Raw genomic sequence first — 26,486 nt, forward strand, 5'->3', positions numbered from 1 at the left:
CAAGACCTTGTTCCTCTGAAATTATGGAACCGCTGCTTGAGGATAAGAGTGAAGTTACAGCTGCAACACAAACATGAAAACAAAACATTGTACAAAAAAGGTCCTAATAATCAACATTTAGATTTACAAAAAAAATTATGTTCATAATAGTAAATACAAGTAAATTTTACACAGAAAACTTTGAAGCATTCTGACGACTATATTATTGCACTTTTGAGCATTTGAGACCCTGTTAATAAGAAATGTTACAAAATGTAGAATCTTATTAAATTCTGCTGTTTTCTTATTCTAGCAATAAAGATTATTATGGTTATAAGTCTGCCTGTACTGTAAAGATTATTATGGGTATAAGTGTTCTTGTACTGTACTGTATTTGTGTACCACCAACTTTGTGTAAGTCTAATAAATAACAACAAAACTGCATACATCTGAATGCAACTATTAGTATATCAAGAATGCTGTGAGCCGAAATATACTTCCTGTATCCAGCAGAGTGTACTGTACACTCACCAAGTGAACCTCCTCCTAGGCATGCTCCACAGGTAAATTTTGACACTATCATCTTAATTTTGCAGTAGAAATTGAGAATCAGATCAGGAAATCAGATTGTGAGCCCATGTTTACTATAGACTCTTATAGCCTAGAAATTTAAAGTTGAAAAAAAACTTTTTATTTTTATTTTTACCAATGACCAATCAGGTCATAGCAGCAAACAAACTTCTGACACTGTCGTAGGCTATCTTTGGATGCAAGACTGGGAAAATGTCCGTCTTTGAACCTCTCTCACTGTACAACATGGAACCACCGATAAAGAGCCACGATCACAGAAATCGTGATGATTGTTTTATGATGGTAATCCTAAGTCTGGGACAGCCAAAAATCATGCAGTGTATTCTGGGCTTTAGGAAACATTTCAAACATTTCAGAAGGACTCTAATGAGTAGAATCAGGTGTTTTATATAAGGCGACGTCTAAAACATTCCGAAAAGGGGGCCTGAGGGCTCATTGTTCTAAGAAAGTGAGGTGTGCTTCAATTGGCCAGCTATCCAGTGTGATGTTATTGGCCGAATACCTCAAGTGTGTTCTGTAAATGTAACACATCTTACCTAATTTGGAAGATCAGCTCCCAACAGGCCATTTCTCAAATGGAAGGCACATTTATAGGCTGCATACGTCATAAAGTCTTATTTCAGAATATTAACAATTATAAAGTTTAAGATTATACTTAGTTATTCGTCAATTGTTGTAATATGCTTATGAATTGCGAATATAATGCTCCAGTTAACTGTAATAAACCAGGCTTGATCCTCCCTGCAAATGGGACCTTCTGTTTGAGAAATGGCTTATATCGTCTTTACTACCATGCGCAGCTCATCTGGGCAAGTGTTAAAGGAATAGTCAATTTCTTAAAAGAAAAATCCAGATAATTTACTCACCACCATGTCATCCAAAATGTTGATGTCTTTGTTTGTTCAGTCGAGAAGAAATTATGTTTTTTGAGGAAAACATTGCAGGATTTTTCTCATTTTAATGCACTTTAATAGAGCCCAACATTCAACACTCAACTCAACACGCAACAGCCTTTCTCAACAGAGCCTCAAAGGACTACAAACGATCCCAAACGAGGCACAAGGGTCCCATCTAGCGAAACGACCGTCATCCTCGACACTTTTAAAGCACAACTTTTCGTCTTGATCCGGTCCAGCGCGACCTAACGTAAATGCGTAGTGACGTAGGGAGGTTACGTGTTACATACTGTATATAAAACGCACATTTGCGGACCATTGTAAACAATAAACTGACACAAAGACATGTATTAGTATCATTCAACATACAACAACGTCGGAACGGTCCTCTTTCCACACACTTGTAAACACTGGGGCAGAGTTTCGCGTTCGTTCTCTGTGACCTCTTGACGTGATGACGTATTGCGTGAGGTCACGCTGAGGCTTTCAGGACCGGAGGAATATGAGAAATTGTAGTGCATATTTTTTATTTTTCTTGTCAGAAATGACAATCATTTTGTTAGATAAGACCCTTGTGCCTCGTTTGGGATCGTTTGTGGTCCTTTGAAACTCCGTTGAAGGGAGCTGTTGTGTGTTGAGTTGAGTGTTGGGTGTTGGTGTCCATTAAAGTCCATTAAAATGAGAAAAATCCTGCAATGTTTTTCTCAAAAAACATAATTTCTTCTGGATTGAACAAAGAAAGACATCAACATTTTGGATGACATGGTGGTGAGTGAATTGTCTGGATTTTTCTTTTAAGAAAATGGACTATTCCTTTAAGTATTAATCCACTTGAAAATATAGAACTCTATAGAAACATAATCAATTCTAAACTGTTAACTTGAAATGTGTCTAATATTTTTCAACAAATATTTTTAGAGTTGTAAAGTGAGATGAGTATTGGAAATCGAGCACACGGCTCAACTGGCTACTGTTTGTAATGATCGAGCTGAGAGGGGCAGAGGTTGCTTCTGCCCTCCTGAGCTCAACAGCGCCCCACATTTTTCCCCATGTAAATTTGTGATGAAAAATGGAAATGCTGCGAGCCCTAATGGAGACAAATTAGTATCAATATGTCTCAATAGAGAGCCAAATGGGCAGATTTTAATCTGCGCCTCTAGCTATTATTAGCTATTGTACATGAAAATATTTCTGCTATCATTTTGTGTAAGCAAAGTGCATTTAAGTCTGCATGCCAATGGCTGATTCTTTAGGTTGTTAGCATCACGAGTGGCACAAATCAATCCGATTGTAATAGTGTAGAGTTTTTATTACAGAATTCATTTCAAAGATTGTCAGTTAATGAGAAAATGGACATCAAACAACTTTGCCCTGACAAGCCAGATATAAAAATTGTGCAACTGCAAAAAGGCCAATGGCAAGTTGTTCAATAGTGCATTTGAAGGATCGTGGGATGACATCAAGCTTTGGGTGTCTGGTTGTACTAAACAAAATAAAGTGGTTTATTTTCCATGCTTACTTTTTCATTTTTAAAATATTTATCTGAAAAGGCTAAAACCAAATTCAGCATCAGAGTGCCTCCGTCAGGCTGAATGGACACTAGACCTCTTCTCAGTGTTCTGCATGCGTCCTGTCATTTAATGTAAAACTTATACCACTAGCAGTTAATTATAAGTTAGTCATATAACCTACCACACAGAGTCTGCCCCACCTAAATTTATAGTCAGGAGCTGCTACTGTTTACTACCTTATCAATATGAGCCTGAATCTGATCCAGATAATGCAGATGACCAAGCTGATCGATCAACTTTGCCAGCGCGGCTTGAGCAGAAAGTGAAAGTATATCAAGAATGGTTTGAGTATAAACAACAAACAAGAAGCGCTACTCTACACTGCTCAAAACTCGTGTTTGAATCATGCTTTGAATAGTGACTAGCAAATTCTTTAAATATGAAAACATAGGCATAGAAGTGGGCGTAATTATGATAATGTGCATTAAGTTCAGGTCAACTCATTGCAGAAGTAAACTGTTGCCTACAATCCTTGTGTCTGTTGTAGTCCAAGAAAAGAGATTTTATTTGATGTAGATAACTTTTGTCATTGTGTTTGGGATTTGTCACTTTACAGATTGTTAACATATAACTTACACATCAAAAGAATTGTAAAATCTATATGAAAATAGGGGTTCTTTAAAAAAACACTTTCAATTTCACAAGACTGTGCATTGTTGTTTACTTAAGTGCTATAAAAACATGATGGTGAGCCCACTGCATTTTTCATGAATACTTAAAAAACAATTCAAAGACACTTTCAAGTTGCTTAAATGAAGATAGCCAGAGTTTACTTAAATAAACTTTGAAGTACTTTGAAGCATCTGGATGAACCGGTATTTCAGGCAGGAGGGGAAGATTTTTTCTTCCTTGTTTCTTCCAACTCGTTTCTTCCTTGTCAATTAAGGTTTCATAAAGCGATTTGTGAGCGTAAGGTAAGAGAAATATTACCTTGCTGCATAAATATAAATTCTGCTTTTTTAATGTTTAAAATTCTTCAACCAAATTTGAACATTGGTATCATTTGATGAGTACTGTTTATACCTCACTGATACTGATAATGACAATGGTTTGATATTTTTATGCTTTGGACAACCTCACACTAACATGAAAGGTAGAAAAACACATAGAAATGTTTTGTTGAGTTTGCTGATGATACAAATTTTGTAATAAAGTATGCATATTTATTAGGACTTATGGTAAAAATATTTGGTACTTACTGTAAAAAAATAATTATGCAGCTGGTTGCCAGTAACTTATTGTAGATGATAAAGACTGAAAAAGTTTAATGTTTATTTAACTTTAAACAAACTGTTGCCAGTAAATAACATAAATGTAAAATCTACAGTAAATTACTGGCAGATAGTAATACTGTAATTTCTACAGACATTTTTTACAGTGCTGTATTCCACATGTGGAAACACATTTTTGATATTTTGAGTTTGTGGAGAGTCTTAAAATATAATAAAAGTAGACTAAAACCACAAAAAAATGATTATAGTGTTGTTTTATAATTGAGGTGTTTTCTCTATTATAGATTAATAATCTTTATAGAAACATCTTGTTTTCAGGTCGAGTGAGATCCAGACTGAAGCATTCATGTTTGGAATGCGGATCAGATGATCACTTTGTGATGTTTTTTAATTGCATTCCAATATTAATTTAGACTTATATGATATTCCTACCATGATATGAAAATATGTTCACATCGATACACATATCTTATCCATACCGTATGTTCACAGAGTTAATAGAAAATCTTTAAAACATTGTACAGGAGATTTGTGGCAAAAGGAGTAAAGCTAATTCAGTAACTACTGTTTTGTTATAAAGATCACAACTACAGAAAACTATAATACACTATAAGTAAAACAAATAAACTACAGATATATGTCAACAAAAGTCTTATGAATAATAAATTATATTACAGAAATGGAGATGGTAAAAATGGCAGCAGAAAAACGAGAATCAAAGAGAAAGAGCATGGAACATCCAATCAATAGTGAGTCGTGCAATAAATAACAGTAAAACAATATGTGTGTTAAATATTATCATATTATATTATCAGTGCTATTTCTCCTCTTTTCTAGTAGGGGCAAAGAGCACATCACTGCCCAAAACAGGAGTCAGAATTCCAAAGGAAGAATTGATTTTATATCCTACATATTCAGGTAATGAATGTAGTCCATATGAAAAATATCAGCTTCTTAAACACCAAACAAAATGCTCATTAATGTTTACAGTAGGCTATATAGGCTATGTGAATGTCTTGTAACCTTTTAAACCTCTTACTTACGTGTAAATAAAAATAAATGTTGGCAACCAATGCCATTTGATAGCCAATGACATTTTCTGAAAAAAACTAAAGCAATAATGTTTTCTTATTTTTTAGGAGTGAACATCAAAACATTCAAAATTATGCCAGATTTTGTAATCTGTATACATTTTACTTTTTTTTAAATGTTAAGACACTTATTTAAACATTTACTCATTATAACAGATTTTTTAAGTTAAACAAATTTCTGAGTACTTTCCAAGATTATTTCAGTGAAACCACAGATTTTTTTTACAAGTAGGTGTCTCATTTTCAGGTCTTGTTTCATGCAGGAAATAATTTTGAAACTGCATTTTTTGGATATTTCCACTGCGTGATATTTCTGTGGTGTATCATGGTTTCAATCATTAATTTCCCCACATATACTTTAAATGAAACCCAAACACAAGAAAGAAAGATATACAGAGCAAGCTGGGATGAGAAAATATACATTGATGTGTGTGAATTTTTAACTTACATCACACACATCACAAACTGTAAGTAAACTGAACTCAAATGGGTGGTTTCCCTGGACAGAGTTTAGATTAAGCCAGGACGAAGCCTTATTTATATTAGGAGTCCATCTAAGTTGTTTTTACAAACATACCTTACAAAAACACATTGGTTCTGTGTATCTTGTGACAAAACGGCACTGATATATTTAAAGGTCTCATTTTTCCTGTGCTTTTGAAGCTTTGATTGTGTTTACGGTGTGCAATATAACATGTGTTCATGTTTCACATGTAAAAAACGCAGTATTTTTTACACAATTTACTTATCTGTATAGCGCTGGGTTCATATGTCCTCAAAACGGGCTGATGTCTTCCTTGTTCTATTAAGTCCCTCCTTCAGAAATACGTAACGAGTTCTGATTGTGTAGTTTTTTTGTGTGCGTTGTGATTCGACAGCAGCTTAGCTTAGCCAGAGCCGTTTAAGCTTAGCTGGCGACTGACATATTCCTGTGGGCGGAGTTTAGTCAAAAACTCTTACTTTGACATCATTCAACCGGGAAGTAGAGGGCTGTAGTCCAAACTGGCCGTTGGCTGAAAGGGGAATTCTGTTTAAGAAAATTTTTGTAGGTATTATTTATGCTCTAACAGCAATCTTGCACACCAACTAAAGTTTGAAAAATGTGGTCAGGAAAAATGGGAACTTTAAAAAATAGGACACAGATTTTAATTAGCTCAGACATGCATTTTAGTCTGGGACTAGTCTTAAGCCCTGTCTGGGAAACTTTCCCAAAGTGTAAGCCGAACAATATACAGTACCACATCTTACTGAAACTATATTTCAGACATTTCATTGATTTTTCGTGGTTACTTTACTTTTTCTAATGATTGTCTAATTTTCCAAATAGAAACTTTTCATCTATATTTGTCTTTCATTCACAGTACGAAAACTGTCTGTCACGTCTAATGATTCATGTGACTCAGGTTATGATTCTAAAAGAAACACAACAATTTTAGAAACTGAGGAACAGTGCATTGAGGATGAAGAACCGAACAGAAACCCAACAGAAACAAAATACGAAGGTCAAAAACAAAGAAGAAGTTCCTTGTAATCAATAGCTAGATTTACAAGATAAGTTTACAAAATAACTTATTGCACTTTTGAGACCCAACGGCACAAGTTGCATGAAATAATAAACAACAATACCTGTAGACTATGTATATTACAAATGTTATGTAAATGTTGTAATAAAATGTAAAATAAAAGTTTAATTAAATCACATTATGTAAGTGTGCCGAGCTGTGTGTCCACAAACTTAAACATGGAACAACAAGTGTAATAAACAAGAGCAAAGCTCAATATGCATTTTGTAAAATATTTGTATTAAAAGCTTAAATAGGCTTAAAGACTTATTTAAGATGTAAAATAAATTTTTGGTGTCTCCAAAGTGCGTATGTAATTTTTATAGCATGTTAAAATCTAAAATCTCCACTTTATAGGTGTGAGCAAAACTGTGCCGTTTTTGGGTGTGTTCAATTACCTATTTTTTCACATGATGGAGAGAATGGTTTATCAAAACTTACTGGGTTAATTTTTTTTACATTTTCTAGGTTGATAGAAGCCCTGGGATTCCAATTATAGAACTTAAACATAGAAAAAGTCAGATTTTCATGATATGTCCCCTTAACAGAGAAATATTTCCTATAGTCAGCAGAGGGAGCACTTTCACTTAATATATTTACTTTCACTTGCATATTTACACACGCATACACGTACGCACGCACGCACACACACACGCACGCACGCACGCACGCACACACACACACACACGCACAGAATTATAGAATAAATCATTGCAATCATGTTGTTTATGCCAGTGGTTCTCAAACCTTTTCTCAAACTTGTGTTTGGTACATTCCTTCGTGGCCCCCAAATTTGTGACATAAAACCTTCTAAAACTTAAACAAAAAATATTACATTATAATTTTTATATGATTATTTTTTATAATTATTATTATAATTAATATAGTGCTGTTGGTTAGTAGCCGTATTTTCCTGAGGTTTAATTACACCACATTTATGATGAATTAATGAATTTAGTTTGGTTTATGCCAAATTCTAACTTTACCTATCTTCTGAATTTTGCAGCGAAAACCGAGACTCATCATATTAGACAAAGTTTTCCCACACTCTTTGTAGTTTTCTGCTGTGGCACATTTGTCTCAAGCTTCATTGTGTTTAATGATCCATTTAATTATTCTCCACATCAATGGTTCTCAAACTGTTTCAGCATGCAGCCCCCCTTGTGTAGGGTGCATCGCATTGTGGCCCTGCAGAAGAAAATGTATTACATAAAACTCAAAAACAAATTAAATTATACAATGTAGTGCTTTTGGTTAGTAGCCTTTTTTTCTGAGGTTAAATTACACAGAAATTATGAAAAGTTAATGTATGTTATACCATCTCATAAAACTGGGGGCCCTAAGGGGTCCACAGTCCCCAGTTTGATAACCACTGCTCTACATTTTTTGGTTGTAAAGACTGGTATTCCAGTTACATTGCCTTAGTTCAACTTGACTGGCCCTTCTTCTCTGTGAACATGTACACTCACCTATAGGATTATTAGGAACCTCATACTAATACTGTGTTTGACCCCCTTTCGCCTTCAGAACTCCCTTAATTCTATATGCCATTGATTCAACAAGGTGCTGAAAGCATTCTTTAGAAATGTTGGCCGATATTGATAGGATAGCATCTTGCAGTTGATGGAGATTTGTGGGATGCACATCCAGGGCACGAAGCTCCCGTTCCACCACATCCCAAATATGCTCTATTGGGTTGAGATCTGGTGACTGTGGGGGCCATTTTAGTACAGTGAACTCATTTTCATGTTCAAGAAACCAATTTGAAATGATTTGAGCTTTGTGACATGGGGCATTATCCTGCTGGAAGTAGCCATCAAAGGATGGGTACATGGTGGTCATAAAGGGATGGACATGGTGGGTCAGCTTGAAACAGTCGGTCTATTCTCCTCTGACCTTCAGCATCAACAAGGCATTTTTGCCCACAGGACTGTCGCATACTAGATGTTTTTCACTTTTCACACCATTCTTTGTAAACCCTAGAAATGGTTGTGTGTGAAAATCCCAGTGACTGAGCAAATTGTGAAATACTACTCAGACTACTATTATGTGTGTATTAAAAAGTGTTATAGCCAGAGTGTAGGACAAATCTACAATATCGCTACAAAAATATCTGTTGGTCTTTTCAACAGATTATCAAAATGCTCAGCATAAAGATAATATCAGATAATCAAGCTTCAAGATAATATACAGGCCTTTAAACATCATCATAAAAACATTTTTTAGCTTGGTATAAATGCACTTGCAGAACAATAACATACGTTTATGTTTAAGATCTCATATTCAGCCATTACATTCACACTTGTTTAAAGAGTAAACACAATTTAATTACACTCACAATTTCTGCATAATTATGTTGACTACACACAATAGAGGCAAACTGCTAATATAAACCTGATTAAAATGTAATAAGTAAGGAAACTGCCTGCGTCTGCACCTTTGTGCATGTAACCTATTTGAAATCAGCACAGTTCACAGAACATTGTAGGTGACCGTCATCCTGCTGTACTGTTCCCATCCACCGGATACTGTTCAATAATTCATCCGAATTCATCTACAGCAGTATGATTTGCATGTCAGTTCACGTGGAGTGCATGTTTGAATCATCAGTGTCTATTTTTATTAAGAACAAATCCCCAGGCATGCCATAAATGAGTTAAAAGCCTCAGGGATGGCTGTCGCCTGATAATGGTCACAGCTGAAGACACATCATTCTGAATTCTATTGTCCATTTTGTGTGCTCTAATCCATCGCTCGACCACATGAAGCAAAAGCCTCCCTGATTTCCAATTAATTCAGTTTTAAAGGTCCTCCTCTGAGCTAATTGTATGTATTGTTGATTAAATCAGTCTTGCATGCTCTTGCTCTCTCTCTCTCTCTGCCACTCCTTCTTCTTCCATAATTAAATCTCTCAATGCTCGGTTCTCCAGGGGTCTCACACTGCTTGAGGTGAGCTAAAAATAATTCTGGTCACTCAAGTCTAGACTTAACTCCATGCCACACGGGCACACGCAGGCTACACATTTCTTAAAATCCTGTCGTCTATCCGCTGTTCTTCATGCATCTAATCGACTCAATTCTTGCACGGTATTCTAAGTCTTTAGCTCATTTTGTTTCTATGCTACCCTGAAATTGCTACTTAGCAACAGTCACCAAGACAACAATATGTACCCTGTCTTCATCTTTTTTTCTGTTTTTACTTTGCCTACATTTTTTCACTTTCACTGTCATAATTTAGTTACGGAGTCACCGCCCTTCAAACATCCACTGTGCTATAATTCAGGGTAAAAGTTTACAGTGGTTTGCAGTGTTGATTTGCAAACTGACCGTGTTAGTATGAATGCATCCTTTAATTCATTTCTTTTTGATTATTTCTGCCAAAATACAGGAAATCAACCATCAAGAATGGAAGATGCAAATCTGGAAAAGGAAACGGCAGCTATTTTTAAATGCGTCTAAAATTAGATGTGCAGATCTCTTTAAATTCAATTGACACCAGCACCTGCACAGCACCTGCAGTTAGTATCATTTAATATAGTCAGTAAGTCATACTGTTACAGTTAGTAATATTTTGTACAATGTAAAATGTTATTTTATCTAAAGCTAAAGTTTGCATTTTCTGAGCTACCCGAGTCATTTAACAAAACTAACATTTTAACTCTTTGTATACAAGTTATCTGAAACACACTGTTACTGGTTGAACCAATAAGAGCAATGTTTTGATAGCACCATAGGGGACATTTCAGTAAGAATCAAGGTACTAATGGCTTATGGTTAAAGCTCACATTACACATGCTGTTTCTGCATTTCTGATGTTAATCTGGAGTACCTTTAGAGTAATACATCCTTTATATCTCTGAAGAGTCTTTAGTTTAATCAGATTTATAAAAGAAAGATTAGCTTGACCAAATCTTTCCGATAACGTACAAAAAAATGAAGAAGGAGGAGTTACTACTGCGGGAGGAGCGAGTACGAGTCATGCATGACTATACAACACTGTTTAACTTATGATTCACTACATGTTTGTGTCATTTATATAATACGCACGTGCCTATTTCCAACATAAGACAGAAGTCTTACTTACCGCATGCAACTCTTGACCCAGTTGTGACTTTTCAATGATATCCAGCGTTAAACAAACACACAAGCAAAACTCCGCTGCTACCCGGGATAATAAACTATATCCATTGTTTTCATAAGGCTGGCTTTCTTCTCCTTACATCCACAAAACACACTTTTTTGCCATTGTTGAGTTTTGAAATTAAACAAAGCTGTCGCGTGATGTGAATGTTTGCAAGTTCTAGCGTCTCCTGCTGATTGACGGGTGGGCGGGGTTTTCGGGGGGAAGTGCCCATAAAAAGAAGTGATACGTATAGAAACCCCTGAAACGTCAGCTGGACCCGTAATAAAAAAAAACTTTCAGAAACTTGTACGAACCCTGGCGAAGTGCATTTGGCACAGAAATACTCTGTAACACGCCCAACTGCTTTTTTGACACTTTGCCTACATTTAGCATGAGGAAACAACTCTATAACTGTATTAATAAGTCAGAATGCATGAGCCAGGTTTGGAGAAACTAGTTTAAGGTACTTCATTTACCAAAATAATTGCACACATCTCCCATACCAACCAAGTATCACGAAATTACGTACCTCAATGTCACGTTTTGCCGAGTTTGAACGTGAGCATGTCACGCTTTCTGTTTGTGTCACTGTCACGTATTGGTTACTCAACTTTTTTGTCCTAATTTCTTACCATTGTTGCTTCGGTTTAGGGTTAGATTTACATAAAATGACATCCCTACCCAAACCCAACTCTAACCCCAACGTTAGGCGACAATTGGTAAAAGTTTAGAAAATATAAAATAATAAGTCTTGTATCTTTTTTTTATAAACCAATACTTAAAGTGACATATAACGCAAGCACCAAATCTAGCCCTAAACTGAAGCGACAATGGTTTGAAAGTGGGACAAAGAAGTTGAGGTACCGGTGTGTGACAGTGACACGGACAGAGGGGCCTGACGTGCTCACGTTCAAGCTCGGCAAGACGTGACATTGTCACGTTGGTACATACGTGCCTATAGGTACGTAATTTCGTGATATAGGGTTGCTCATACAGTTATGTGGCACTTACAGTGTGCTCTGTTTCACCATATTACAGCAACAAGATATTTTCATGTTGGACAATTTCATTTGATTCTGGAACACACATCATTGCTTTTTGATTTTACAAACCTAAATATTCATGTACATAATCTCAATACTTAATGCATGCAGAAATTGTGTCTAAAGCTGCACATAAATCAAGCTATTATGTAACATAATGCAGTACTGGATATTTCACAGATCCCAGTTGGACAATTGACATGGCCCCTTTAAAGCGCATATGATCATTATAATGAGAAAGAGGGGGGGCAGCCTGCTGTGATCTAATTAAGTACATCAGCTTTTGATGAATGTAAATGAACGAGCAAATGAAGAGAAATAATTTACAATTAATAGTCAATTGACAGCAGCAGGGTACTTCAAGTGATTACACTTTTAAGGATTTATCATCTTCAAAATATTAAAAATACCCTCTAGGGTCTGTTAAAACAATTATAAACCCTCATGAGACGATAATATTTCAAAGCCACTCAATAAGAAGTCTACAGCCCTTGTTGTCTAATAATACACATGCAGTAACAAATAGATGTTCAACAACATACAGCACAAAGGAGGGTGCATTTAGATTACCCATAAATTAAAATGTTGTCATTATTTACTCACCCTTGATGTTGCTTTAAACCTGTAATGCGTTTCTTTATTCTGTTGAACTTGAAATAAGATATTTTGATAAATGATAGTAAGCACACAGTTGACGGTAGCCATCTGCTTCCGTATTTGCTTTTCCAAATACAAAATTCAATGGGTACTATCTCATATTATGTTCCGGGTCAATTTGACCCGTTTTGATTTTTAAGCTGTCGGATAAACCAGTTAACCTGTGATTTTATTCTTGAAATTTTGTGACTTTTTCTCATTTATGGCCATGAACATGCACGCAAAGTTTGGACATGCTGATATGTTTTGAACTGTACCAAAATAATTTTGTAACGATTTTGAGGTTCGCGGGTCAATTTGACCCGCATATTGTTTTGTTCCAAAGCAACTGTATAGACCTAAATTAAATATATATTTTTAGTGTTTGTTGCTATATTGGTGTTTTACTATCCTGAAATGGGGGTAAAAATGCTTCTCCTCACTCTTTTGAGTACTGAAAAATAATTTTACAAACACAGGTGGTAAACGTGAGCTATCATTTCTATTTACAATGTATATGAAATACTACTTAAGTTACCGTTTTCTTCCAGACATTTTGTCACTTTTTCTCATTTAGGGCCATGAACATGCATGCAAAGTTAGGATACACTGATGTGTTTTGAAGTCAATCAATGTCAATTTCACCCATATTTGTTTGTTCCAAGGCAACTGTATAGACACAAATTAAATACATTTATTGCGCATATGTTGGTGTTTTACTACCCTGGAAAGGGAAAGGTGAGCTTTTTCTCACTATTTTCAGTACTGATAAAGACTTCCTCAGACACAGAAAAGTAAATGTGAACTATCATTTCTATTTTCAATGTATATGAAATACTCTGTAAAGCAGATGAATTCAGACCCACAGAAAATCCAGAGGTGAATACAGGTGATGCCAGCCGTGCCCCACAAAACATGACACCAAAATAAGCACCATTTGTGTAAAATGCAAGAAGTCAGAACGCACATGCTTGATGTGTGCACATCATGTAAACAGTGATTTCTTGAATTTGTACAATGAGCCTCAAGAACAAAAGATGAGATTTAGAAAAAGAAAACTTCATTTCATTTCACAGCAATATTAAATTGTTCATTTAGGATGTTTTAAACATAGGTATGTTAAAAAAAATGTAAAATATAAAATGTTAAATGTTGCAACAGTTTTTGTGCAACATTTGTTAAAATAAACATGTTAAAAATTGTGGTTAAATGCATTTTTTAAAATCATACTTTTTATTTTTAAGTGTTTGTAATGTGTGATAAATTCTGAAACTAAAATGGTCCTGTTCATACCTAATTCCTTCTTGTTTTTAATGTGATATTTAAGTAATTGCATTGAATCCAATGCGGGTCAATTTGACCCGTTCCATCAAAATCGTCACAAAAATCGAACACAATACAAGGGTTAAAGTGAGTTTCAGAATACAGAGAAAAGAATCAGATACCAAAATAGCTATGGTCAAATATATATTGCAAGATGTTCTTAAAGATTGTGATGATATTTCTTCACATACAGTATGTTCACAAAGATCATTTTGCTCATAGGTGGTAAGGTTGCCCGGGGAAAAAGTTTAATTAGCAATATTTGTTCAGAAGATGAGAAATAGAGATATATATAGAGAAAGAGAGCTACTGCTCAATGAGCCGGCCTAGTGGACTCATTAAAAACCGTGTTTAGTGCAGTGAAGCAGCATGCTGAAGGACAGGACATTGTTGTTAGGACGTCAGTTTGATTGGTTGCTTTGTTTCTGTGTTTTCATTGTCTGTGTTTATGTTTTACAGCTCTGCTCATGCGCGTCTGTCATTTGGGTTCTTCATCAGCGTGATTTCCTACACCTGCGTCACCACACCTGTTTATTATTTACCCCTCGTTTGGTTGCTATATCAGTGCCCTTAGCCCTTTGTTCTCTGCGAGTTCGTCATTGTATGTGCCTTGCCATTTCTCCTGTCCTGTCTTGTCTAGTCTAGTCGATCTAGTTCCCAGTATTATATAACTCTAGTTATCTGTTATTTTGTTATTTTATTTTTACTTCAAAGTCAAGTTAATATTCATAGTTCCAGTTTATTTCTTTAGTTATTTTCCGTATTTTACCTGAGTTCTCTGCTGTCACCATCTGCCAGGTCACCCACTGCTCTGCCTTCTCCGAGTGGTTTGCATCTCACTCTCCGCTGCAGCTTCGGCTGTTGTGCGGCCTGAGGCGCTGTCCAGCGTACCTACGCAGGGTCTGTAGCCGCGGTCCGGCTTGCCCGGTTAAATTCTCCGTGGAAGTTAATTTATTCACCCTGTCTTCGCGCAGTGGATTATTCACCCTGACATCGCTCAGTGGATCTGTCACCCTGTCTTCAAGCAGTGGATTTCTCAGCTGACCTTCGCTCATTGGAACTCTCACCCTGTCTACGCACAGCGGAAAACCTCACCCTGTCAACGCACAGCGGATCTTCTCTCTCTCTGATTTACTTTCTGAATTATTCACCCAAGCTCAGTCTTGTGGACAGTGACTTTATTAAAACATTTATTTTCTGCAATTGGATCCTGTCTCAGTCTCCCTGTGTAAATCCTGACAGACGAACTCGCCTTCAAATGGATCCAGCAGATGCCGAGTCAGTGCGTACTGCCATCGCCCAGCAGGGAGCCTGGTTGGGTCAGCACACGGCACAGATTACATCAGCGTCCCGTGAGGTCGAGGATCTCTCGTCTCGCTTCACTGAGCTTAGCGCTCAGCTCGATCAGGTCCGTCGAGAGGTCAGTCAACCCCGCCAGCCTTTGGAGGCGGAACCCCACGCCACCAGCCCTCCGCCGTATGACGGCGATCCCAATTCCTGCCGGGCATTCCTTTCCCAGTGTTCTTTAGTGTTTGCACTTCAGCCTCGACGATATGCTACAGAACAGACCCGGGTAGCTTTCTGTATTACCCTGCTCACCGGGCAAGCGCGTGAGTGGGGCACTGCGGTCTGGGATGCTCGCGCACCCTGCTGTCAGTCTTTCGATGCCTTTCGGCGTGAGATGGAGAAGCTGTTTGACCGGTCGGTGCAGGGTGATGCCGCAGCCGCCCGTTTGGTGCGTTTGGGTCAGGACAAGCACTCAGTCACGGAGTATTCCATTAGATTCAAGACTCTGGCCACAGCGTGCGGTTGGAATGACTCAGCTCTACGTGCTCAGTTTGTTGACGGCCTCAATGATGATATCCAGGATGACATCGCTATCCACGATTTGCCTCGTTCACTCGACGAGATCATCGAGCTCGCACTCAAGGTTGAGGCTCGGAGGCTTCTTCGCCATCACCGCCGCACGCTGCGTCATCGGGTTCTCCAGAGTGAGTCTGCCAATTCTACCACGCCCACTTCACTCACTGAGGCTGAACCCATGCAGCTCGGTCGCATGCGTCTCTCTCAGAAGGAGAGAGAGCGACGTCTACTAAATTGTCTCTGCCTTTACTGTGGCAAGCCGGGGCACTTCGCTAAAGGGTGTCCGTTAAAAGATCCAGCCCGCCGGTGAGACCGGGAGTCCTGGTGGGCGTGGCTACTGAAGAAATCTCCCGTGTCTCTAGCTCTCATCTGCCTGTTATTCTGTCCTTTGGGGGCTTGGATCATCCCACCTCGGCTCTTCTTGACTCCGGTGCCGAGGGTAATTTCTTGGACGAGGAGCTGGCTCGCTCGTTGGGCATTCCCGCTGTTCCCCTCAAGATTCCTCTCGTGGTTTGGACTCTCAAAGGGCAGCAGACAGCGCAGGTCACCCACTGTACACCCCCGGTTAGTCTTTTTGTTTCCGGCAACCACCGTGAGGAGATTGTGCTGTACCTTCTAGGCTCATCTCTTTCGCCCATCATTTTGGGTCATGCCTGGTTGGCACAGCACAATCCTCACGTGGATTGGCGTAATAGTGTTATTTTATCTTGGTCATCGTCATGTCATGTGTCTTGTCTTGGTGCTGCTTCTTCTGGTTCTGTTTCTTCTGTCTCTCAGGTTTCTGCAGCCGATCTGACCGGGGTCCCGGCGGAGTATGGAGATCTTCATCAGGTGTTCAATAAAGCCCGGGCCACCTCCCTTCCTCCTCACCGGCCGTATGATTGCGCTATCGATCTCCTCCCAGGCACTTCTCCGCCTAAAGGTAGACTTTTTTCTTTGTCCGGTCCTGAGAGAGAGGCTATGGACCGTTATATTAATGATTCCCTTCGTGCCGGTCTCATCCGTCCCTCCACTTCCCCTGCGGGGGCAGGTTTCTTTTTTGTTAAAAAGAAAGACGGCTCCCTACGTCCATGCATTGATTACAGAGGTCTCAATGACATTACCATTAAGAATAGGTATCCCCTGCCTTTAATGTCGTCGGCCTTTGAATTATTGCAGGGAGCGCGCGTCTTCACCAAATTAGATCTGCGCAATGCTTACCATCTGGTGCGCATTAGGGAGGGAGATGAGTGGAAGACAGCTTTTAATACACCTTCCGGACACTTTGACTATTCCGTTTTACCGTTCGGGCTTTGTAACGCTCCGTCTGTCTTCCAGACTCTGGTCAATGACGTGCTGAGAGACATGATCAATAAATTCGTGTTTGTGTACATTGATGATATTCTCATCTTTTCTCCGTCTATGCAGGTACACACTCAGCACGTTCGCAGAGTTCTCCGGCGTCTTCTTGAAAATCAGCTCTTTGTTAAGGCGGAGAAGTGCGAGTTTCATAGGGATTCGGTTTCGTTCCTTGGTTACGTTATTGCCGCGGGCGAGATCCGTCCAGACCCTTCTAAGATTAAGGCGGTAGCCGAGTGGCCAGTCCCCGACACTCGTAAGGAGTTACAACGGTTTCTGGGTTTTGCCAATTTTTATCGGCGATTCATTAGGAACTTTGGTCAGATTGCTAAACCTCTTACTGCTCTCACTTCCACTAAAGAATGTTTCCGTTGGAATAATGACGCTCAGGAGGCCTTTGATAATTTAAAGTCCCGGTTTATCTCTGCTCCTGTTCTTTCTATTCCAGATCCGGAGGCTCAGTTTATTGTGGAGGTAGATGCTTCTGATGTCGGGGTAGGCGCCGTGCTTTCTCAGCGGTCTGCGAAGGACGGAAAGGTGCATCCTTGCGCTTTCTTTTCTCACCGGTTAAGCCCTGCTGAACGAAACTACGACATTGGTAACCGGGAGCTGCTGGCGGTTCGATTGGCTTTGGGTGAGTGGCGTCACTGGTTAGAGGGGACCTCGGAGCCCTTCTTGGTTTGGACGGACCACAAAAATTTGGAATATGTCCGTTCAGCCAAGAGGGTGACATCGCGGCAGGCTCGGTGGGCACTCTTCTTTGACCGTTTTAACTTTACTCTCTCGTACCGGCCAGGTTCAAAGAATACAAAGCCTGATGCCCTCTCTCGCTTGTTCGGTAGTCCTGACGTTGAGAGGGACGAAACCATCCTCCCTGAGGGGCGGGTGGTGGGTGCTCTCGGTTGGGGCATCGAGCAGCGGGTGAGGGAGGCCGGACGAGAGAGTGAAGTGCCAGAGGGGTGCCCGGCGGGTCGGCTTTGGGTTCCGGCAGCGCTTCGCTCCGAGGTCATCCGGTGGGGTCACGAGTCTAAGTTTTTCGGCCATCCGGGAGTTCGGAGAACGTTGGCTACCGTCCGTCAACGTTTTTGGTGGCCCGCTATGGGCTCCGACGTCAGACAGTTCGTTTTAGCCTGTCATGTATGCGCTCGTAATAAAGCGTCTCATCAGCCTCCCATTGGTCTGCTTAAATCTCTCCCCATACCCACCCGTCCTTGGTCACACATAGCCATTGATTTTGTCACCGGCTTACCAGTTTCTAAGGGTAACACCGTCATCCTCACGGTGGTGGATCGTTTCTCCAAAGCGGTTCATTTTATTCCCCTACCTAAGCTTCCCTCTGCCAAAGCGATGTCTCAGATATTAGTGGAACACGTCTTCCGTCTCCATGGTTTACCCACAGACGTGGTATCCGACAGGGGTCCCCAATTTATCTCTCGATTTTGGCAAGAATTCTGTAAGCAGATCGGTGCCACTGCCAGCCTGTCTTCAGGTTATCACCCTCAGACCAATGGGCAATGTGAACGGGCTAATCAGGATCTTGGTCGTACGCTCCGCTGTCTGACGTCTCAATGTCCGAACTCTTGGTGCCAACAGCTTCCGTGGGTAGAATATGCACATAATTCCCTGCCTGTATCATCCACTAACATGTCCCCTTTCGAAGCCTCGATGGGTTTTCAGCCTCCTTTGTTTCCCTCGCAGGAATCCGATGCGGCGGTTCCGTCTGCGCTGGCCTTCGTTCAACGCTGCAAACGCATCTGGAATAGGGCCAGAAACGCTTTAATTCAGACTTCCAGACGAACCCAAGTCGCGGCCGACCGGCACCGGCGACCCGCCCCTCGCTATATTTGTGGGCAGAAAGTATGGCTCTCTTCCAAGGATCTGCCTCTCCGAGAGCCTTCACGTAAACTGGCTCCTCGCTTCCTTGGTCCATACAGTATAGTTAAGGTCATTAGTCCGGTTGCGGTCAAGCTCAGATTGCCTTTAGCATTCGGTCGGATTCACCCGGTTTTTCATGTTTCCAAGATCAAACCTGTTTTTTTTTCCCGTATTAATCCTGTCCCCTCTGCTCCCACCCCTCCCACCCCTCATCTAGTGGACGGTTCTCCTGCTTATTCAGTTAAGCGGTTATTAGATTCACGTCGGCGGGGCAGAGGTTTTCAGTATCTAGTGGACTGGGAGGGCTACGGTCCGGAGGAGAGGTGTTGGGTACCGGCCCGGGACATTTTGGACCCTGAGTTGATTAACGATCTCCGTCGGCGACAAGGTGAGCCCCTTCTGGGACCGCCCGGTGGCGGTTTTGGGAGGGGGGATTCTGTTAGGACGTCAGTTTGATTGGTTGCTTTGTTTCTGTGTTTTCATTGTCTGTGTTTATGTTTTACAGCTCTGCTCATGCGCGTCTGTCATTTGGGTTCTTCATCAGCGTGATTTCCTACACCTGCGTCACCACACCTGTTTATTATTTACCCCTCGTTTGGTTGCTATATCAGTGCCCTTAGCCCTTTGTTCTCTGCGAGTTCGTCATTGTATGTGCCTTGCCATATCTCCTGTCCTGTCTTGTCTAGTCTAGTCGATCTAGTTCCCAGTATTATATAACTCTAGTTATCTGTTATTTTGTTATTTTATTTTTACTTCAAAGTCAAGTTAATATTCATAGTTCCAGTTTATTTCTTTAGTTATTTTCCGTATTTTACCTGAGTTCTCTGCTGTCACCATCTGCCAGGTCACCCACTGCTCTGCCTTCTCCGAGTGGTTTGCATCTCACTCTCCGCTGCAGCTTCGGCTGTTGTGCGGCCTGAGGCGCTGTCCAGCTGCCTACGCAGGGTCTGTAGCCGCGGTCCGGCTTGCCCGGTTAAATTCTCCGTGGAAGTTAATTTATTCACCCTGTCTTCGCGCAGTGGATTATTCACCCTGACATCGCTCAGTGGATCTGTCACCCTGTCTTCAAGCAGTGGATTTCTCAGCTGACCTTCGCTCATTGGAACTCTCACCCTGTCTACGCACAGCGGAAAACCTCACCCTGTCAACGCACAGCGGATCTTCTCTCTCTCTGATTTACTTTCTGAATTATTCACCCAAGCTCAGTCTTGTGGACAGTGACTTTATTAAAACATTTATTTTCTGCAATTGGATCCTGTCTCAGTCTCCCTGTGTAAATCCTGACAATTGTTGCATAGACCTGCACTTTGTTAACTTTTACATTGACTGCACTGTTAAATGTATCATTGATGTGTTGAATGACTTTGGAATGATCAATTGTATATAAGTAAAATGAACACCCTGTTGAAAACAACTTAGGCCAGACTTACCAGACCTGAAAACCAGCTCAGGGTTTATTAGATGCACTTATCTGAGTTGACAATAATGCATCTTGTACTTGTCATAGTGTTTTGTTAATTTTTAATGGCAGCATAATGAATTTCTGTCAGTATTGTCAGGCGCACAATCTATCATTTCTTTTGACACTTTATGAGTAGGCAACATTTAAGTGTTGTTGTTTTTTCACACTTTGCAGCTTGTGTACTTGAGTATGTGCATGCATTGGTTTCTGTACTTCTCTGGGTTTTCTCAATACTCAGAGGTCTCAGCCACATTCATCTTGAAGTTCAAGTGATTCAGTGTGTCCAGATATAGAATACCCAGACAGGCAACATTTCTCAGTATAGATAAGTCGCAGTTAATAAAATCACAAAATCGAGTTTTCCCCAGTTACTTTTACCAGGGTCTGTATTACAGAAACATCATAAATCAGAATCCTCTCTTAATAGTTTAGTAGCAATGATGATTTAAATTTGAAACCTTTTAGACCCATTAAACTTGAGGACTTAAGTTCAATATGGCCCCTAATTCCGTAGTACTTTTTGTAAAAAGTAAGGATTTGAAGTGAAGTAGCTTTTATTGTCATGTAAACAGTGCAATTTAACAGCCATTTTTTAGGACCATGGTGCTAACACTTGTTCCTGTAACTGTAAGACACACTGTACTGTACACACTTGCATTATCTTAACCTCCTAAGACCTGGATGTCCACATATGAGGATGTCAAAAAGTGCCTCAAATGCCCCATAATTCTTAATTCTGTGTAAATGGAACCTGTTGTACACAAACATAGACAAATACACTGCTTCATGTTCTTAGAAAAATATTAGGTTATTATATTTATTGGTTCTTCCTAACCCCAAAAAAACTGGTAGAAATCTGAAAAAAGACAAACCAAAGCTCGGGTCTTAGGAGGTTAAATAGACTAAAAATAATACATAAATTGTGTTAAATAGACGAAAAAGTAAAACGTTTAATAAGAACTAAAAACCAGAATATTAAACAAATGAGAATTAACTCAACTAAGATATATAACACATATTATATTTGGACTGGTAGCTGGTTTAGCTGGTTTAAGGTGGCACTAGCTGGTTTACGCTGGTTCTCCCAGCCTGACAAAGCTGGTCATGTTGGTGGGCAAGCTGGTCTTCCAGCCTGACCAGCTAAGTCCAGCTAGACCAGCTTAAAAAGTGACCAAAACACAGCTAGACCAGCTTGCTACACCAGCAAATCCAGCTTCCTACACCAGCATAACCAGCTAAAACCAAGCTGGGAGACCAGCTCAACAGCTTATGCTGGTCTTAGCTGGATTTTTCAGTAGGGTACACAAGGCCAGGTCTTAAATTGTGCAGGGGCCATCCCGGAGTAATCTCCAGGACAGGTCTCGCTCTGCTACGCGTCAGTGTACCCATTGCGCTTGTGCGTGTGCACTGACGCGTCAATCATTTTTGTCACCATGTGCTCAGTTAAATCTACATCAGTACGCAGCTCCGCGTCTCACTCAGAACCTCAAGAATGCGCACTTGCGCAGGATCATTAGACACAGATGAGAGATAAAGAGAGAGAGAGAGGTAAGAATGGTGCCCACGTCGAAAAAACTTAAAGGTGACAGAGAGTGAAAAAAACGTTTTTACCTTGTCTTAGTTGAACAATGGTCGTCTAGACTAGAAACAAAGTATTAAAGTATGTATAGCCATGTCACTCATCTCATTACAATATGTTAGCTGTACCTTTTCTTGTTAATTGAGTCTTTTGGGGTATCTTATGCCTACAATTAGTCAAGGAGGTTGAATCTTATAACAGTCTAAAATGGTTGGGTTATTTTTGACCCATAATGGGTAAATATTGGACAGAACACATGCTGGGTTGAATTACCCCGTGCTGGGTTAAAAATGAACCAATGTTGGGTTGTTGTTATGCAACCATGGGGTAATAATAATCCAGCAGTTTGGTTAAAATAACCCAGCATTGGGTCAATTTTTAACCCAGCACGTGTTCTGTCCAATATTTACCCATTATGGGTCAAAAATAACCCAGCCATATTCAAATCTTCGAAATTTGGATCAATTGTGCATAATGACGTGCAACAAATATAGGGTGTCAGACTCATAGATTTGCATAACTTAAAGTTCAGATGCTCTTTTTAAAATATTTTGGGTCAACCTCTGGCACGACTTTAAAGCTTTCATTGAAACACACCAGTGGCTTTGCTGTCATCAGTATTAAATATGTTACCATAGAGCTCCCCCCACATAACAAATCCCAATTTAACCCCCGCATAAAGCTACATAGCAAACATGTGTGCAGACAGTGGAAACAATACAAACAGCATTTACAACAGCAGTGACATCTAAAAAATAAAAACAGGCAAAGTAGTGGGAGTAAGTGTATAAATGTGCAATAATTTACTTATAATGCACTAATGAAAGTGTTTTAAACATTGGTTCACAATGGTGGTAAAATTCTCTTTTGTTCATATTACAGCATCTGACATTTTGCATGAATTTGAACTTTAACACATGAATTCTCATTAAGTTACCGTCACCTTAATCCCATTCCAATTTCCCGGATCAGTGACAGTGACTCAACCAACCCACAGTATTTTGCTGTAATCCCCTAATTTGCTTGCTTGACCTTGCTTTTGAGAAAAATGTGAAAAATGTAAAGCCTTAAACTATAAACACAAACAAACTGAATATATTCAACAAATCTATAATAGCTTGAAACAAGCAATCAGGTGTGCAGTCATCAAGCTCAACTTATTTAAAGTTTTTGAAAAAGATGCTATAAAGATGCTATTTAAGTTATTTTAATCAAAGTTCAATTCCTGGTACACTGATTATAATACTACAAATGACCAGAATCAATAACAAAATCATTCAAGTATATGAACATTAGGGTTTGCATATAAACTCAACTTCAGGTACTGCCATAATAACACACTCAACACTACTTGCACTTGCACATAAAATTTGTCGCATTAGAGCCATAAACATAGATTTTTGGCAGTGTGTTCCTACCCACCTTCATATTTTAATACATTTTTTACAATCAGTACATTATCTGCAGGAAAAGTGCTGAGTAAGGCCATCAGAAGTATATTTGCAAACTGCCCAAATCCTATCTAACACCTGGCTCAGCTACTTCCTCTCATTTGTCTTGCTTGCCTTTTAGATGTTTATGCCTGTTTGTTTGTGTCTGTGTGACAGAAAGCTTGATTAATTGGTGTAAGAGGTCCACAGTCCCTGCTTATTTGTCGAATAGTAATCGCCATGTTCTTGTTTTTGAAGTCTATGTGAGAGAGAGAGAGAGAGAGAGAGAGAGAGAGAGAGAGAGAGAGAGAGAGAGAGAGAGAGAGAGAGAGAGAGAGAGGTGGAGAGTTAATGTAAAGTTGAGTGCAAATTTATTAATTTATTTAGTCAAACCCTTGACTGTCTAAATATTCATACATTGTAATGTAGACAGTGCCGAGATGGATTAATTAAATCATTATAAAGGAGTCCCCTGAGGACTTTTATTTTAATTTATGGGAAAAGTATTTATATATTCCATGTTTGACTTTGGCCAAAGTAGTAGAAGTAGGCTACTAATAAATGGACCACATTTACGAGGTGGTCATTGTTTTCATAATGTTACTTTGCTGTGCTATAGGGGCTTTAACCAAAAGTATTCGCTTTTTATAATACCAATATAGAGGTTGAAGATAACAGCTTTTTACTTTATTGCCACTTTACGTTTTCGACATGGCAGCTACTCGATTAGCATCCTAATCTACCAGCTGGGGTGTGCGCTTTTTTCTTAATTAGCCTGGATAATAAATGACTTGAAAAGTATAAAACCCACAGACACATTTCACACAAACCGTAAGAGCTCTCTCTCTCTCTCTCTCTCTCTCTCTCTCTCTCTCTCTCTCTCTCTCACGCGAGGAAAGGAAGGATTAGAGCTCTCTCTCGGATCTTGGGCATTCCCTCGCATTGCACTTGTCAGACCTGCGCGGGGAAGCTGGTGTGTGTCGATACAACATTTCTCCTCAGGGTTTGAGGGGGATTCATCACAGGACACAATGCAGGTGAGTAATTCATCACCTTTACTGTAATGAACTGTAATTTAAAATTGACAAAATAGCCGTTGTTGCGTTAAGCGCCACCAGTGGAGTCAACAGCCGATTGCATTTAATATTAAAATAATAATATGTATTTTCGTACAGTACTTCCGACTGTATAAGATACTAAGTTGATGAATGATGAAGTTACATAATTTCACTGGAACTGTAGCGCGCGCGCCAATGCATGCGCTCGTTTACAGAGCGCGCGAGGTCGCCATGTCATTCAGATGTACATGTGTCATATTCGATGTATGTGTTTTATTTTGTAAATATATATTGTTACAGTTTGGGCACTGATGACTGCACTTACAGACCTTCACACCATACAGATCATGCTCTTTAGGCACGTGAGGTGCAATTCAGTCATTTGTAGTAGGTAGCCATTGGTAAATCTCTTCAGATTAAAAAACACGCATTTTAGGTACAATTTAAAGGACTTTAAAAATGACTTACACAAAAAGTTGTGAAGAAACGTGTACAGTAGGTCGACTTAGGCTCCGCGTATTAAGAGATGAGAGGCTTACTGACATATTTTATTTGTTTTTTAACGTTTCATTGTGGTTTTTGGAACCATAAACACCCAAGCTTTAACATATTTTGACATTAAAATCGAGTTTGTTTACTTTTTAAAGTCCACATAATAGGAGTTTTAATATAAATGTGAGTCTTAAGGATATATATGTGGAAAAATTGCATTTAGAAGGCATACTGTACCTACATTCTCTCACTTCTGCTACTGGTCAATTTTTTTTAGATTATAGACATCAGCTTTTCATCAGATTCCATGCTGTGACATACTGTATAAAGGGGAGTAGCCACTTAAAGGTGCCATATAATACAAAACTGTATTTAGATGAATAAGAGCTCTGTACATGGTAATGACATATTGTGAGGGTTTATGATAAAAGAGACGCTCGCGTTTGCCAGATACTCGCATAATCTTATGCGTAATCAGAGTTTACTGTTAAGGGAGTGTATTTTTTGAACGTGAGCTTCTCTTTTATCATAAAAGGTTTTGACGCGTGTGCAGCAGGCACTTATTTTGACAAAACATGTGATGCACATGGTTCACATGACATAACAAACACATATTTGGAAAACGCAAGCAACACACATGACACTCACAGTTATTTTGAATTAGCGCCCCTTGGATGAGCAGTCACGAGCCGCCACTGCCATTAACAATCTCCAAAAAATTTGTTGTTCCTCAAAATCTGTATTTTCGTGTGATACAGGCTCAAACATATAAGGTCTGTGTACTAATGTGAGCTACTGGCCTGAGCCTCAGAGCAGAGCAATATTATTATTTATGACCCTTCCAAATAGACCATTTCATTCAAAGGACATATCCTAGGGTCATAAATGGACATTTCTGGATCATTTTTGCACATGTAAATATCAAAGAACAATTTAACAAACTATTTCATTCTTTGGCACCTTAAGTGTTTTGCCCTAACGTCCTGTTTCAGCAGAAATTACGTCAACTTATTAAACAAATCTGCGCATTTATTTTAAAGCCACTTCGGAGTGTCTTCTTTGTTCTTCCAAGTCAGCGCTTATTTGGATTCGTATATGGTGAACGGATGGCATCATGCTGTTTACTCGTGCTTGTGAGTCAGCGGGATTAAATGAGATTTGAAATTTAGGGTGCGTGACGGCTTTTGGCTTTAAGAAACCTACTCACTCACTCACTCTCTCTAAGAAAGGTTTGACATTTAAAATGTTCAGTAATTTGGCAATGCCGGCTTTGAAATGTGGATCAAACCCATTCTCAGTTTGATAAATGAGTGGCTTTACTTTGGGGAGCTGTCCAATGCAC

General features: G+C 39.4%; 1 protein-coding gene and 2 long non-coding RNA genes across 3 annotated transcripts in view; all 3 read left to right on the forward strand.

Annotated features, from left to right (window-relative positions):
• Positions 1–3,851: 3,851 nt before the first annotated feature.
• LOC141363841 (uncharacterized) lies at positions 3,852–5,282 on the forward strand. The gene is made up of 3 exons (XR_012369429.1): positions 3,852–3,951; positions 4,947–5,018; positions 5,107–5,282. It is a non-coding gene; the product is annotated as an uncharacterized lncRNA (long non-coding RNA).
• A 336-nt stretch (positions 5,283–5,618) lies between these two features.
• LOC129413404 (uncharacterized) lies at positions 5,619–7,136 on the forward strand. Its single transcript, XR_008633915.2, has 2 exons — positions 5,619–5,827; positions 6,722–7,136. It is a non-coding gene; the product is annotated as an uncharacterized lncRNA (long non-coding RNA).
• Positions 7,137–24,466: 17,330 nt separating this feature from the next.
• kcnip3a (Kv channel interacting protein 3a, calsenilin) overlaps positions 24,467–26,486 on the forward strand; it is a 73,280-nt gene continuing 71,260 nt past the window's right edge. Inside the window, exon 1 of the mRNA XM_055168963.2 lies at positions 24,467–24,631. Within this exon, the coding sequence (XP_055024938.1) occupies positions 24,626–24,631 (6 nt within the window). The 5' untranslated portion in view covers positions 24,467–24,625. The remainder of the gene's footprint in view (positions 24,632–26,486) is intronic.

This window comes from Misgurnus anguillicaudatus, chromosome 5 (assembly GCF_027580225.2).
Source record: "Misgurnus anguillicaudatus chromosome 5, ASM2758022v2, whole genome shotgun sequence".
NCBI lineage: Eukaryota > Metazoa > Chordata > Actinopteri > Cypriniformes > Cobitidae > Misgurnus > Misgurnus anguillicaudatus.